Source organism: Bombina bombina, chromosome 3 (genome assembly GCF_027579735.1).
Source record: "Bombina bombina isolate aBomBom1 chromosome 3, aBomBom1.pri, whole genome shotgun sequence".
NCBI classification, from domain to species: Eukaryota; Metazoa; Chordata; class Amphibia; order Anura; family Bombinatoridae; genus Bombina; species Bombina bombina.
In genome coordinates this window covers 526,491,899-526,507,443 of record NC_069501.1, presented here as the reverse complement: position 1 = coordinate 526,507,443, position 15,545 = coordinate 526,491,899, and the positions used below count along the sequence as shown (strand labels likewise).

General features: G+C 38.6%; 1 protein-coding gene across 2 annotated transcripts in view; it reads right to left on the bottom strand.

Moving 5' to 3' along the window:
• Positions 1-15,545, bottom strand: part of PAFAH2 (platelet activating factor acetylhydrolase 2) — a 111,656-nt gene that overhangs the window by 81,837 nt on the left and 14,274 nt on the right. Inside the window, exons 1-2 of one of the 2 annotated variants that reach the window (XM_053706955.1) lie at positions 13,542-15,009; positions 13,223-13,361 (exon numbers count right to left, since the gene is read on the bottom strand). In XM_053706955.1, coding sequence (XP_053562930.1) covers positions 13,223-13,361; positions 13,542-13,631 — 229 coding nt within the window. In that variant the 5' untranslated portion in view covers positions 13,632-15,009. Of the gene's footprint in view, positions 1-13,222; positions 13,362-13,541; positions 15,010-15,545 lie in introns of those variants that run through there. The other variant, XM_053706956.1, reaches the window with a different exon arrangement.

Sequence of the window (15,545 nt, the reverse complement as noted above, 5' to 3'; positions counted from 1 at the left end):
TATTACCAGCACATGCAAATGTGCGCTGGTATTAAGAGCTGAGCACAATATGAACGCAACCTTGCGTTCATATTGCATTGAAGCTTTGCGCTCACGAGAGCGCGCTTTCATAAGCTCCTATGGGAGCCTCGTTCACAGCAGAGAACCTAGCGCAGCGTAGGGGCTAAGTCGCGCAGCAATGGACAGCAAAGTTTAAATATATATGTAGATAAGCATATACAGTACTGTACATATATATTTAGAGTAATAACACAATCCCCATAGACTGCAATCTAAAGGCACCTTAACTCCTTAAAACTGCTTTGTGCAGTTATTTAAAAAAAAAATAAAGATTTTATTTTAATAAAAGAACTGTCCACTTTATTTTGGGGAAAATTTTGGAACATTGTTTTCATTAGCCAGAGATCTGGTTAATGAATGCTAGCACGTCTCGTAATGGCTGGTTATTTAAATGGACAGTCAAGTCCACGATTCAAATAGGGCATGTCATTTTAAACAACTTTTCAATTTACTTTTATCACCAATTTTGCTTTTTTCTCTTAGTATTCTTAGTTGAAAGCTAAACCTATGTAGGCTAATATGCTAATTTCTTAGACCTTGAAGGCCGCCTCTTATCTGAATGCATTTTGACAGTTTTTCACCATAAGACAGAGGTTGTTCATGTGTGTCATATAGATAATGTGGAGTTGCCTAGAAGTCAGCTAAATTAGCTAAAATGCTGGGCTGTCAAAAGAACTGAAATAAGGGGGCAGTCTGCAGAGGCTTAGATAAAAGGTAATCACAGAGGTAAAACGTATATTAATAGAACTGTGTTGGTTATGCATTCTGGTGTTGACTGTCTCTTTAACGTGCGCCCGTAAATGGATACATTTGCCTGTTTACGGACGCATGTTAATTTAGCGCTCCACTTGTAAGCAAGCCCTAAATGCTGATCTTTCACATATATTATGGAATCATGTCCCTTTAATAGTCAAGCCGGGAAGGGTTGGTCTTTGAAGCAGCCAGGCAATGGCTCCCCAAATCAATATTGTATCGCCATATAAAATCACTATAAAGAATGGTCTAGGCCGCGGGATCTTGCTCTGGTACAAGAGAATTGTCTCTAGCCTGGAAGATGCCACTGTTTCTTTGCAGTCTTGTTACTTATAACTTGATGCAGAGATATATTATTAAATATTAATAACTATCCACTAAAAAACGATTTCATAAACTGTTCATATTACACATCTGACTTTAACCCTTTCAGCGCTGAAACATTTAAAACATTGCAGTTATTTTGTATTTACTTTTGAGTTATTTAAACATCAATATGTTTCTTTTTCTGAGAGTAACCCACAAAAGTCATAATAGCTTTTTTCTTTTTATATTTTATAGAGCGCAAAATGTAGAAAAGAATGACATTATATATATATATTTATTATTAAATTCTCTGGGTGTGGGGATTTAATTTTAGAATGCCCATACTTTGTAGCTGTTAAAGAATTGTTTTTTTTTTTTTTTTTTATCTATATATTAATATCCTTCACTTATGTAGTGTGAACATTTACAGATTTTCTACTTTTAGTGGTGGCAAAATCTCATTATCACCAGTTCATTTTCTTTAGGGATAATGAGATAGATTGTTAGCGCTGCGGAATCTGTTGGCGCTCTACAAATAACCGATAATAATAATAATTGTCCATGTTGGTTTTTTTTTGTTTTTTTTTACCAAAAACCCAATATAAAAGCCCTTAGACAATAAATAGCTCTGGAATATAAAGGGAGTGACCAAGTGCGAACAGAAAAGGAAACCAATCAAAATAAAAAAATATATAATAGCGATAACCGTTTTATATTTTTGTAAAAAAAAATGTCTCAGTCTTGTGTCATAGAATATTATTAAGGAAATAATAAGAGTATGTTAATAAGACATTTAGTGAAACACACGTGTTAAAGGGATATGAAACTCATTAACTTCTGTTATCAAATGTTCATCATTCTCTTGGAATCTTTTGTTGAAAAGCAGATAGGTAAGCTCAGGAGCATGCACGTGTCTGGAGTACTATGGCAGCAGTTTTGGAAGAACGTTATCCATTTGCAAGTCCACTACATGGCAGAACTATCTCCTGCCACCAAGTGCTTCAGACACCTGCCTATGTATCTCTTCAACAAAGAATATTTTGGGAATAAAGCACATTTGATAATAGAAGCAAATAGGAAACTTTTTTAAAAACTGTGTGTTCTCTCTGAATCACAAAGGAAAGTGTTTGCGTTTCATATCCCTTTAAGAGGTGAAACTAAGATTTACATATAGATTTGTCCATCAGTACACATAATATAATGGTGACAACCAAGGAAAACTGATGCAAAGGGGAAAGTTCCTGCCAGTCACAATGACCAAATTACACCAAGCCCAGAAGGGGTGACCATAAACTGACTCTGAAACCTGCAGCATCTCACAAACAAACGCCTAGATTACGAGTTTTGCGGTTATGTAAAAAAGCAGCGTTAACAGGTCCTAACGCTGCTTTTTTACGCCCGCTGCTATTACGAGTCTTGCAGGTATAGGTGTACTGCACACTTTTTTGGCCTTACCGCCAACCAACTTACGTACATTTCTTAAAGGCTTTTTCCTATGGGACTTCCATAGTGCTGGTATTACGAGTTTGTCCTGGGAGGCCAAAAAGTGAGCGGGACAGCCTCTACCGACAAGATTCCTAACGCATTTTAAATTCAGTAGTTATGAGTTTTACACTACAAAGCTGTAGCATAAAACTCATATCTAAAGTGCTAAAAATTACACTAACACCCATAAACTACCTATTAACCCCTAAACCCAGGCCCTCCCGCATCGCAAACACTAAAATAATATTATTAACCCCTAACCTGCCGCTCCGCACATCGCCGCCACTAGAATAAACATATTAACCCCTAAACTGCCGCACTCCCGCCTCGCAAACACTAGTTAAATATTAACCCCTAATCTGCCACCCCTAACATCGCCGCCACCTACAATATACTTATTAACCCCTAATCTGCCGTCCCCAATGTCGCCGCCACTATTCTAAATTTATTAACCCTTTAAACCTAAGTCTAACCCTAACACCCCCTAACAAATATAATTAAAATAAATCTAAATAAAAATTCCTATCATTACCTAAATAATTCCTATTTAAAACTAAATACCTATAAAATAAACCCTAAGCTAGCTACAATATAACTAATAGTTACATTGTATCTAGCTTAGAGTTTATTTTTATTTTACAGGCAAGTTTGTATTTATTTTAACTAGGTAGAATAGTTAATAAATAGTTATTAACTATTTAATAACTACCTAGCTAAAATAAAGACAAATTGACCTGTAAAATAAAACCTAACCTAAGTTACACTAACACCTAACACTACACTAAAATTAAATAAATTACCTAAATTAAATACAATTAAATAAATTAAATACAATTAGCTAAATTACAAAAAAACAAACAAACACTAAACTACCGAAAATAAAAAACAAATTACAAGATATTTAAACTAATTATACCTAATCTAAGAGCCCTATAAAATTAAAAAAGCCCCCCAAAATAAAAATAAAAAAACTAGCCTAAACTATCAATAGCCCTTAAAAGGGCCTTTTGCGGGGCATTGCCCCAAATAAATCAGCTCTTTTACCTGTAAATAAAAAATACAAACACCCCCCAACAGTAAAACCCACCACCCACACAACCAACCCCCCAAATAAAACCCTAACTAAAAAAAACTAAGCTCCCCATTGCCCTGAAAAGGGCATTTGGATGGGCATTGCCCTTAAAAGGGCATTTAGCTCTATTGTGGCCCAAAGCCCTAACCTAAAAATAAAATCCACCCAATATACCCTTTAAAAATCCTATCACTAACCCCCGAAGATTCACTTACCGGCAGAAGTCTTCATCCAAGCGGCAAGATGTCCTCAATGAAGTCAGCAGAAGTGGTCCTCCAGACGGGCAGAAGTCTTCATCCAGACGGCATCTTCTATCTTCATCCTTCCGACGCGGAGCGGCTCCATCTTCAAGACATCCAACGCGGAGCATCCTCTTCAATCGACGGCTTCTTCGGAATGAAGGTAACTTTAAGTGACGTCATCCAAGATGGCGTCCCTTAGATTCCGATTGATCCAATCAGCCAATAGGATTGAGCTTGCATTCTATTGGCTGATTGGAACAGCCAATAGAATGCAAGCTCAATCCTATTGGCTGATTGCATCAGCCAATAGGATTTTTTCTACCTTAATTCCGATTGGCTGATAGAATTCTATCAGCCAATCGGAATCTAAGGGACGCCATCTTGGATGACGTCACTTAAAGGAACCTTCATTCCGAAGAAGCCGTCGATTAAAGAGGATGCTCCGCGCCGGATGTCTTGAAGATGGAGTCACTACGCATCGGAAGGATGAAGATAAAAGATGCCGTCTGGATGAAGACTTCTGCCCATCTGGAGGACCACTTCTGCCCGTCTGGAGGACCACTTCTGCCGGCTTCGTTGAGGGCATCTTGCTGCTTGAATGAAGACTTCTCCCGGTAAGTGAATCTTCAGGGGTTAGTGTTAGGATTTTTTAAGGGTGTATTAGATGGGTTTTATTTTTAGGTTAGGGCTTTGGGCCGCAATATAGCTAAATGCCCTTTTAAGGGCAATGCCCATCCAAATGCCCTTTTCAAGGCAATGGGGAGCTTAGTTTTTTTTAGTTAGGGTTTTATTTGGGGGGTTGTTTGTGTGTGTGGTGGGTTTTACTGTTGGGGGGGTGTTTGCATTTTTTATTTACAGGTAAAAGAGCTGATTTCTTTGGGCCAATGCCCCGCAAAAGGCCCTTTTAAGGGATATTGATAGTTTACTTTAGACTAGGTTTTTTTTTTTATTTTGGGGGGGCTTTTTTATTTTTATAGGGCTCTTAGATTAGGTGTAATTAGTTTAAATATCTTGTAATTTGTTTTTTATTTTCTGTAATTTAGTGTTTTGTTTTTTCTTGTAATATAGCTAATTGTATTTAATTTATTTAATTGTATTTAATTTAGGTAATTTATTTAATTTTAGTGTAGTGTTAGGTGTTAGTGTAACTTAGGTTAGGTTTTATTTTACAGGTCAATTTGTATTTATTTTAGCTAGGTAGTTATTAAATAGTTAATAACTATTTAGTAACTATTCTACCTAGTTAAAATAAATACAAACTTGCCTGTAAAATAAAAATAAACCCTAAGATAGCTACAGTGTAACTATTAGTTATATTGTAGTTAGCTTAGAGTTTATTATATAGGTAAGTATTTAGTTTTAAATAGGAATAATTTAGTTAATGATAGGAATTTTATTTAGATTTATTTAAATTATATTTAAGTTAGGGGGTGTTAGGGTTAGACTTAGGTTTAGGGGTTAATACATTTAGAATAGTGGCGGCGACGTTGGGGGCGGCAGATTAGGGGTTAATAAATGTAGGTAGGTTGCGGCGACATTGGGGTAGGGAAATTAGGGGTTAATAAATATAATGTAGGTGTCGGCGATGTTCGGGGCAGCAGATTAGGGGTTAATTAGTATAATGTAGGTGGCGGCGATGTCCGTAGCGGCAGATTAGGGGTTAATAAATATAATGCAGGTGTGGGCGATGTCGGGGCGGCAGATTAGGGGTTAATAAGTGTAAGATTAGGGGTGTTTAGACTCGGGGTTCATGTTAGGGTGTTAGGTGTAAACATAAAATGTGTTTCCCCACAAGAATCAATGGGGCTGCGTTACTGAGTTTTACGCTGCTTTTTTTGCAGGTGTTAGACTTTTCCTCAGCCGGCTCTGACCATTGATGTCTATAGGGAAATCGTGCACGAGCACGTACAACCAGCTCACCGCTCACTTAAGCAGCGCTGGTATTGGAGTGCAGTGTGTAGCGCAATTTTGCTCTACGCTCACTTCTTGCCTGTTAACGCCGGGTTGATAAAAACCCGTAATACCAGCGCTGTAGGGAAGTGAGCAGTGAGAATAAACTGCACGTTAGCACAGCACAGCTCATAACGCAAGACTCATAATCTACCCTTAAGTATTTACATCTTCCAAATACTGATACTTAAGTTTAAAATAAGTCTACACAGTCATCCTTACACAGCATTATTACTGCAGTATAATATAAACACATTTACTTATTTTCCTTGCTCCCCATTATCTGTGATTAATGAACATTTTTTTAAACTAGTTCTTTTAATTTTTACAATATTTTCTGTTAACATGCTAGGTGAGTGCCAAAAGCTGAATGCATTAACACCTATTTTTTGCTGTAATTAGTTTTCAATAGCTAAAAACTACACCACCTCTTGTCTCATTTGGAGAAGCCAGAATGAACTTGCTTCCGGAATAGACATAGCTATCCATCTTCATTTTGTTTGCAAAAGTTCCAATGTTTTGTGTGTATGTATGTGTGTGTGTATATATATGTGTATATGTGTGTGTGTGTGTGTGTGGGGGGGGGAAGTACCAGACACTTGTGCATTTATTATTGTGATTGTCATTTTTATAAAATCATTGCAATTATTTTCTGCATATTTTGGTTTGCTTGTGTAGTGTGTATGTTCCATATGTGTAGTTTGTGTACTGTGGGTATATGTGGGGTATGCGTGTAGTGTGACTTCCACTTGTATATTTACATACTGCTGGTAACAGGACACTGCAGGTGCTCAATAGCCTAGATTTATAGAACCGTGTGAGGTTGCCGAGGGACCTCATAGTAAAGGCAAAATAAAAGTTATATGCACACTTTTTAAAGGTACCAGCTACTACTGAGCATGTGCAAGAGATGTCCGGACTTCAGAAACTGTAAATGGATAGTCGGGAGTTAGTGTTAGGTTTTTTTTTTTAAAAAACTTTTTTTCGGTGAGGTTTTTTTAGATTAGGGTTTGGGCTTTCCTTAAAAGGCAAGAAAAAGAGCTGAATGCCCTTTAAAGGGCAATACCCATACAAATGCCCTTTTCAGGGCAATGGGTAGCTTAGGTTTTTTTTAGAGTTAGGTTTTTTTATTTTGGTGGGTTGGTTGGCTGGTGGGTTTTACTGTTGGGGGGTCTTTGTATTTTTTTCAGGGAAAAGAGCTGATTTCTTTAGGGCAGTGCCATACAAAAGGCCATTTTAACGACTATTGGTAGTTTATTGTACGCTAGGATTTTTATTTGGGGGGGGGCTTTTTTATTTTTATAGGGCTATTAGATTAGGTGTAATTGTTTTTATTTTGGATAATTTCATTTGTTATTTTTTGTACTTTAGTATTTTTTTATTTTTTATAATTTAGTATTTTTTATTTTTGTAATTGTAAAAAAATTTTTTAGTAGTGCTAGTTTTTTTTAAATGAGTAATTTAATTTATTTAATTGATAGTTATTTTAATTTTAGTATAATAGTACAGTTAGTTTAATTTATAGTTTAAATTTCGCAGGTAAGTTTTTATTTATTTTAAGATAGAGATCTTGTAATTTTAATTTAAAGTTAGGGGGTTGTTAGGTTTAGGGGTTAATAGTTTAGTTTTTTGCGATGTGGGGGGCTGTCGTTTTAGGGGTTAATAATTTTATTTAGTGGCAGTGATGTGGAAGGCCAGAGGTTTAGGGGTTAATAACTTTATTTAGTGGCGGCGATGTCGGGGAGCGGTGGAATAGGGGTAAATAACTTTTATTGGTGGCGCGATGTCGGGAGCGGCAGATTAGGGGTTTAATAAGTTTAATATAGTATTTGCGATGCGGGAGGGCCTCGGTTTAGGGGTTAATAGGTAGTTTATGGGTGTTAGTGTACTTAGTAACAGTTTAGTTATGAGTTTTGTGTAATAGTTTTGTTGCGTAAAACTCATAACTACTGGTCTCAGATTGCAGAATTGATCGTGTCTGTATAGGGTGTAACGCCCGCTTTTTAGCCTCACGGCAAAACTTGTAATACCGGCACTATGGAAATCCCATGCAAACACATAATTTTTTTGAGTGCGGGACTGACGTTGCAATACAGGCTAAAATGCTTGCGGTACAGCTATACCGACAAGACTCGTAATGGCTGCTTTACTGTTTTAAACGCTGAAATGGCCATTTTTTCAGCGTTAAAACACGAACGCAAAACTTGTAATCTAGGTGTATGTTTTTAAAAAATAAATTTAAAAAAAATCAGTATTTTTCAATTTAAACCAGATTTTTTTGTTTTGTTTACTAGAGATAGTTTCTATTTAAGGTACATTATAGTTCAAAGGTTATTTATCCTGAAATAAGGATTAGTTTTGAATTATGTATGCTGTATATTCATATAGAATATTTCTCCTCTGTAAAAGGAATAGGGTCCGATTTAACATTGTGCGGACAGACATCGATAAATGCTGACAGCATACGCTGGCGGCATTTATCATTGCACCAGCAGTTCTAGTAAAATGCTTGTGTAATGCCGCCCCTTGCAGATTCGCCGCCACAATTGGCCGCTAGCAGGGGGTGTCAATCAACCAGATCATAACCAATCGGGCTGATTGCTGTCCGCCACCTCAGAAGTGGCGGACGAGTTAACGAGCAGCAGTCTTATGACCGCTGCTTCTTAACTTATGTTTCTGTTGAGCCTCAAGGCTCGCGCAGAAACTGCTGCATTGCAGAATAATAAATTGGCCCACAGTGCACTAAAAGAGACTGTACTCTGAGCAGCACTGGCCTCATGAACATGCACACAAGTTTTTCTAGCTTTTGTCTTAGTTGAGTGTGTCTCTCTATTTTCTTTTTTGTATGCAAATTTCTCTTGGGACTCCCTAAGAGTAAAAGGTGAAACCAGATGTGGACTCCTTGCACAAATGCCCTTCACCATTGGTTTTCAAACCTGTTCTCAGGCCTTCCTAACAGGACAGATTTTGAGGATTTCTGAACTGGATCTTAGGTGAAATAATCAGATGATTAGTAAACCTGGTTATTTTACCTGCTCTCACCCAAGGTAATCCTGAAAATCAGGCCTGTTATCAAGGGCTGAGGACAGGTTTGAAAACCAGTACCCTAGAAAGATGGAACTGCACCACATTGACCAAATTGGGTTTGTTGTTTTCTCTTGTTCAGAGGAGAATTGCCTAGTGTATTTCAGGGCTGGACTGTCATTGGGCTGGGTAAGATTTATATGCTGCAGGATATTTCTCCTCTGTGAAAGGCATAGTGTGCTAGACTGCACCCTGAGTGGTCTTATAAACAAGCACAGAAGTTTTTTATACTTCTGTTCTGCCTCAGTTGAGTGCGTCTCTTTTTCTCTTATTTTCTTTTTTTGCATATTCATGGCTGTAATGTTTAATTTTTTTGGTAAATTAATTCCATTAATCCATTCACAATTGCATGTTCTCCCAGAGGTTGCTGTAAGTTTATTTTTGGTATTTCTTTCTTCTGTCTAGAAGAGATTATCACATCTTTTTGGTTTTGTTGTTTTTAAAACTGTAAATTTGTGTCTGCAGAAATAGCGTACCGCTTATTCACAGCAAAATGTTATAAAATAAACAGAGAACGTTGAGAAATTGATCTTAAAAAGGGACAGTCAACACCAAAATTGTTATTGTTTTAAAAGATAGATAATGCCTTTACTATCCAGTCCCCAGCTTTGCACAACCAACATTCTTATATTAATATATTTATAACATTTAAACCTCTACATGTCTTTATCTCATGTCTTTATCTCATGATAATGTCTTATCACATGCTTTTTTATTTGCTTTTCACAACAGGAGACACAGCACAGCGCTAGTTGGCTAACATCCAATTTAATCCTATATAATAAAAGGCCAAGTGTGTTTGTCCGAAGCTGTCATGCGCAGTAGAGACTGCGCGCGAGGACAAACACACCTGGGGGCCTATCTATCAAGCTCCGAACGGAGCTTGATGCCCCGTGTTATGATGCCCCGTCTAAAGACCGCTGCTCCATAACCTGTCCGCCTGCTCTGAGCAGGCGGACAGACATCGCCGCAATTCAACCTGATCGAGTACGATCGGGTTGATTGACACCACCCTACTGGCGGCTGATTGGCCGCAATTCTGCAGGGGGCGGCGTTGCACCAGCAGCTCTTGTGAGCTGCTGGTGCAATGCTGAATACTGAGAGCGTATTACTCTCCGTATTCAGCGAGGTCTGGCGGACCTGATCCGCACTGTCGGATCAGCTCCGCCAGACTTTGATAAATATAGGCCCTGGCCTTAGAATCCTTACCTGAACAGCCGGTGCAGGCGCGGTTGCACGCGCAAGAGGGATAGAGGTTAGAGGGGAGAGAGATAGAAAGAGAGGGGGAGAGAACAAAATAGATGGGAAGGAGCAAGAAAGTGGTGAGAGAGAGCAAAATAGAGGGGAAAGAGCAAAAGAGATGGGAATGAGCAAAATAGAGGGAAGAGAGAGAGCAAAAGAGAGGGGGAGAGAAAAATAAGAGGGGGAAAGAGAGAGAGAGCAAAAGAGAGGGGGATAGAGAGCAAAAGAGAGGGATGGAGAGAGAGTGCAAAAGAGAGGTCGAGAGAGAGGGGGAGAGAGAGAGCGCAAAAGAGAGGGGGAGAGAGAGAGCGCAAAAGAGAGGGGGAGAGAGAGAGCGCAAAAGAGAGGGGGAGAGAGAGAGCGCAAAAGAGAGGGGGAGAGAGAGAGCGCAAAAGAGAGGGGGATAGAGAGAGCGCAAAAGAGAGGGGGAGAGAGAGAGCGCAAAAGAGAGGGGGAGAGAGAGAGCACAAAAGAGAGGGGGAGAGAGAGAGCACAAAAGAGAGGGGGAGAGAGAGAGCACAAAAGAGAGGGGGAGAGAGAGAGCACAAAAGAGAGGGGGAGAGAGCGCAAAAGAGAGGGGGGGAGAGAGCGCAAAAGAGAGGGGGAGAGAGCGCAAAAGAGAGGGGGAGAGAGAGAGCGCAAAAGAGAGGGGGAGAGAGAGAGCGCAAAAGAGAGGGGAGAGAGAGAGCGCAAAAGAGAGGGGGGGAGAGAGCGCAAAAGAGAGGGGGGAGAGAGCGCAAAAGAGAGGGGGAGAGAGCACGCGCAAAAGAGGGGGAGAGCGCAAAAGAGGGGGGAGAGAGAGAGAGGGGAGAGACAGTGCAAAAGAGAGGAGGGAGAGAGAGAGATAGAGAGAGAGCACAAAAGAGAGGGGGGAGAGAGAGAGAGGGGGCGCAAAAGAGAGGGGGAAAGAGAGCACAAAAAGAGGGGGGAAAGAGAGAGCGCAAAAGAGAGGGGGAGAGAGAGAGCGCAAAAGAGAAGGGGAGAGAGCGCAAAAGATAGAGGGGAGAGAGAGAGCGCAAAAGAGAGGGGGAGAGAGAGAGCGCAAAAGAGAGGGGGAGAGAGAGAGCGCAAAAGAGAGGGGGAGAGAGAGAGAGAGAGTGCAAAAAAGAGGGGGAGAGAGAACAAAAGAGAGGGGGAGCGCAAAAGAGAGGGGGGAGAGAAAGCAAAAGAGAGGGGGGAGAGAGGGAGCAAAAAGAGAGGGGAAAGAGCAAAAGAGAGGGGAGAGCCAAAGAGATGGGGTAGAGAGCGCAAAAGAGAGGTGGAGCGAGAGAGCAAAAAAGAGAGGGGGAGAGAGTAAAAGAGAGGAGGAGGGAGATAGCGCAAGGGGTGGGAACGCTGTACTGCAAAAAATGGCTTGTGTGAACGGGCTTTAGGACTAGTAGATAATAAATAAAAATTCATGGGATCAGGGGGCTGTCAGAAGAGAATTAGATACAAGGTAATCACAGAGGTAAAATGTGTATTAATATAACCATTTTGGCTGTGCAGAACTGGGGGATGGGTAATAAAAGGATTATCTATCTTTTTAAACAATAAAAATGTTAGTGTTGACCGTCTCTTTAAAGGGACATAAGCACAAAAGCTTTTCTTTCTTGATTCAGATACAGCATACAATTTTCAGATTTACTTCTTTTATCAAAATTGCCTCATTCTCATGATATCTTTTGTTGAGTAATGCTCAACTGGGAGCTAGGTGAACACAATGGATGAGCCAATGAAAACAAGATAGCTCACAGTAGTGCATTGCTCCTGAACCTACCTGTGTATGCTTTTCAGCAATGGATACCAAACAAACAAAGCACATGAGATAATAGAAATAAATTGGAAAGTTGTTTAACACTGCATGTTCTGTCTGAATCATGAAAAATTAATTTTGACTTTATGGTCCCTGTAATGCAATTTCTCCCCTGCAAATCTATGTACACAGAATTAACTCTTACTAAGTTTTATGAAGCTCAATTAATAGAAGATTGTTTGGAGTGGAAACATAATGGTATTGTTTTAGTTAAATAAAAAACTTTAATTTGTTATTATTAAAGGGACATGAAACCCAAAAATTTTCTTTCATGATTCAGATAAAGAATACAATTTTAAACAACTTTCCAATTTACTTCTATTATTTAATTTGCTTCCTTCTCTTGTTATCCTTTGCTGAAAGGTTTATCTAGGCAAGCTCAGGGGCAGCGGATAACCTAGGTTCTAGTTGTTGATTAGTGCCTGCATATATATATATATTGATTGTGATTGGCTAACCCATGTGTTCAGTTAGAAACCATTAGTGCATTGCTGCTCCTACAACAAAATGATTCCAAGAGAAAGAAACAGATTAGATCATAGAAGTAAATTAGAAAGTTGATTGAAATTGTATTCTCTATCTGAATCATTATTTTTTTGGGGGGGGTTTCATGTCCTTTTAAGGTAATCATTACTTTTTCTTCTTCTAATAAAGTACAGCTGACAAGTTGATCAAATATGAACCTATTGAACTAGATATAGTTCACTTCCCAATAATTTCATCCATTTCAACGATCTACCAATGTATTTCTAATGGTATATAAATAAATCAGTATTTTCTGATATAACTGGAAAAATAACCTGAATTATTATTATTTTTATTATTCAAATTAAACCTTTATGTAGAAAACCATGATTTAAATCAAGTCTTACTGCTAGTGACAACCTTAATTAAAATAAAGAAATGTGAATACAAAAACATAAAATAAAATGTGTCATGTTGAATCTACCGTCTTTTTATTTAGTTACATTTTTAAGTTTTGAGTCATTAAGAACATTGATAAATGAATGTAAAAAAATATATTTTTCTTTTTTGAACATAGAAAAAATGTAACTCATTAGGATATATTGATGCTAAGATACACACATGTACATAATATAGATACAATAAGAGATATGCAATCACACATTTAAATAAGTTAAATAAACAATTCGGACACACAAAAAATATTTTAATAGCTTAGAGAAAATAAAAAATAAATTAATAATGTTAGACAATGTGAAATTACTTTACCGTGTATCTTGACAGCATCACTTTGTATGATATTGTTATTTCTTAGCATCTCTCTGACATACTCTTCACGTGGCACCCACAAAGCGTGCTGCCCACCAGGGGCAGAGCTACAGGGGTAAAACAAGCGGAAGAAACTGCCCTGGTTAGAGTAAAGAAGAGAGGACTTTAGAATAATTTACACATTAATGCTAAACTATCGGCACTCCATGCACTGAATATATAATGCCATCTGCTGTCTCTACAAGGTATTGCACTTATGTGACAACCAATTAGGTAATGTTTGTTTTTTTTCAACCCCTTTCTACCTAACCTAATTTACCTCTTTTCCATATCCCACCATGACATCAGTGCAGCTCACAGTATGTGGCCCTGACAAAGGGGGGCACTTTAGGGACACAGAGAGCTCCATTCGTGCAGTGCAGCTATAATCATGCAGAACTTCCTAGTGTGGCAGTCTGGCAGAGTCAGGTGATAGCAACAATGCCAAAGTTCAGAGTAGGAGGAGGAGAGAAGGAGAGCTCTAGTCACTTTTCAATCTGCAGGATTATCACTGGTAAACATGGCACTATATATTAGCAACGTTATGCCAGGTCAAGAGGAGAGAACTTCCTGTGTTAATAAACACTGGGCCAGGGAGGAGGGACTGTCTGGTCACACTCTCAGAGTTAACATTTTTCAAAGAACTGTGATTAGAATTTGTTTTTGGAAAATTCCACAGAGTGCAGCAGATCCCAGTTCCAGCTGTTTTTCTTCTTCACTAAAATAGTGCTTGTTACTAGCAGGAAGTGCTGTCACAATACTGTGGATTCATTTGCATCTGAATTGTATATGCAATATGAGTATGCTTTTTTTTTTAATAAACAGTTTTGCAATATATTAGTACAGAAAAGTTTATTTGCAGTTTGCAGAAATCATGTGCTGTCTCACAAGAATAGAGTGTTCAAAGAACAGCAGCAGTAGATAGAGTTCAGAGATTATTCCAAAGTAGGAGCAGCACCTTGAGAATCCTTAAAGGGAAAGAAAGGTCAAAACTGAAATACGCATGGGTGCATTTCAATTTTAACCCCTTAACGACGTGATTTACCCTGTACATCGCTGGTCCTTAAGGGATTGTCTGGGTATAATAGCGCAGGTCTTGCCGCTGAAGGCGAGACTGCGCTATTAAAAACATCATCCCCATAGAAAAAGTTTAAATAGAAAAAAATTGCAATATATTTCTATTAATAAAAATACTTTTAGTAAAAACTATTACTGACTTTTAGCAGCATATGCAGATATGCTGTGTGGGCCTGTGCAACAGTATTCAAACATTACACCTCATATAGCCAGCAGTGGCACATATTATGGGGGGTAGTTATCAACGTGTCAACTTTCCTGCCTTCGCCGGCCCAATACGCCCGCCTAAGCTCACCTCACATCGCCGCCGCGGACCTGAAAAATTTCGCCTAAGTTATCAAATAAAGCTGTCAAAAAGCAGCGGGGCGATGAGCAGGCGAACTGTGAGAGTTATCACTCATCCGATCTCGCTGCTCTTCGGCTTTTTCCCAGCTTTATTGCTAGCCTGTCACTAAGCACCCACACTAACTACACTGTTCTACCCCCTATACCGGCGCCCCCCGCAACTAAATAAAGTTATTAACCCCTAAACCGCCGCTCCTAGACCCTGCCGCAACTCTGATAAATGTATTAACCCCTAAACCGCCGCTCCTAGACCCTGCCGCAACTCTGATAAATGTATTAACCCCTAAACCACCGCTCCTAGACCCTGCCGCAACTCTGATAAATGTATTAACCCCTAAACCGCCGCTCCCGGACACCGCTGCCACCTACATTATACTTATTAACCCCTATCATGCCCCCCCTACACCGTCGCCACCTATAATAAATTTATTAACCCCTATCCTGCCCCCCACTACACCACCGCCACTGTAATAAATTTATTAACCCCTAAACCTAAGTCTAACACTAACCCTAACACCCCCCTAACTTAAATATTAATTAAATAAATCTAAATAATATTTCTATTATGAACTAAATTAATCCTATTTAAAACTAAATACTTACCTTTAAAATAAACCCTAATATAGCTACAATATAAATAATAATTATATTGTAGCTATCTTAGGATTTATTTTTATTTTACAGGCAAATTTAAATTTATTTTAACTAGGTACAATAGCTATTAAATAGTTATTAACTATTTAATAGCTACCTAGCTAAAATAAAGAGAAATTTACCTGTAAAATAAAAACTAACCTAAGTTACAATTACACCTAACACTACACTATACTTTAATAAATTATTCCTATTTAAAACTAAATAC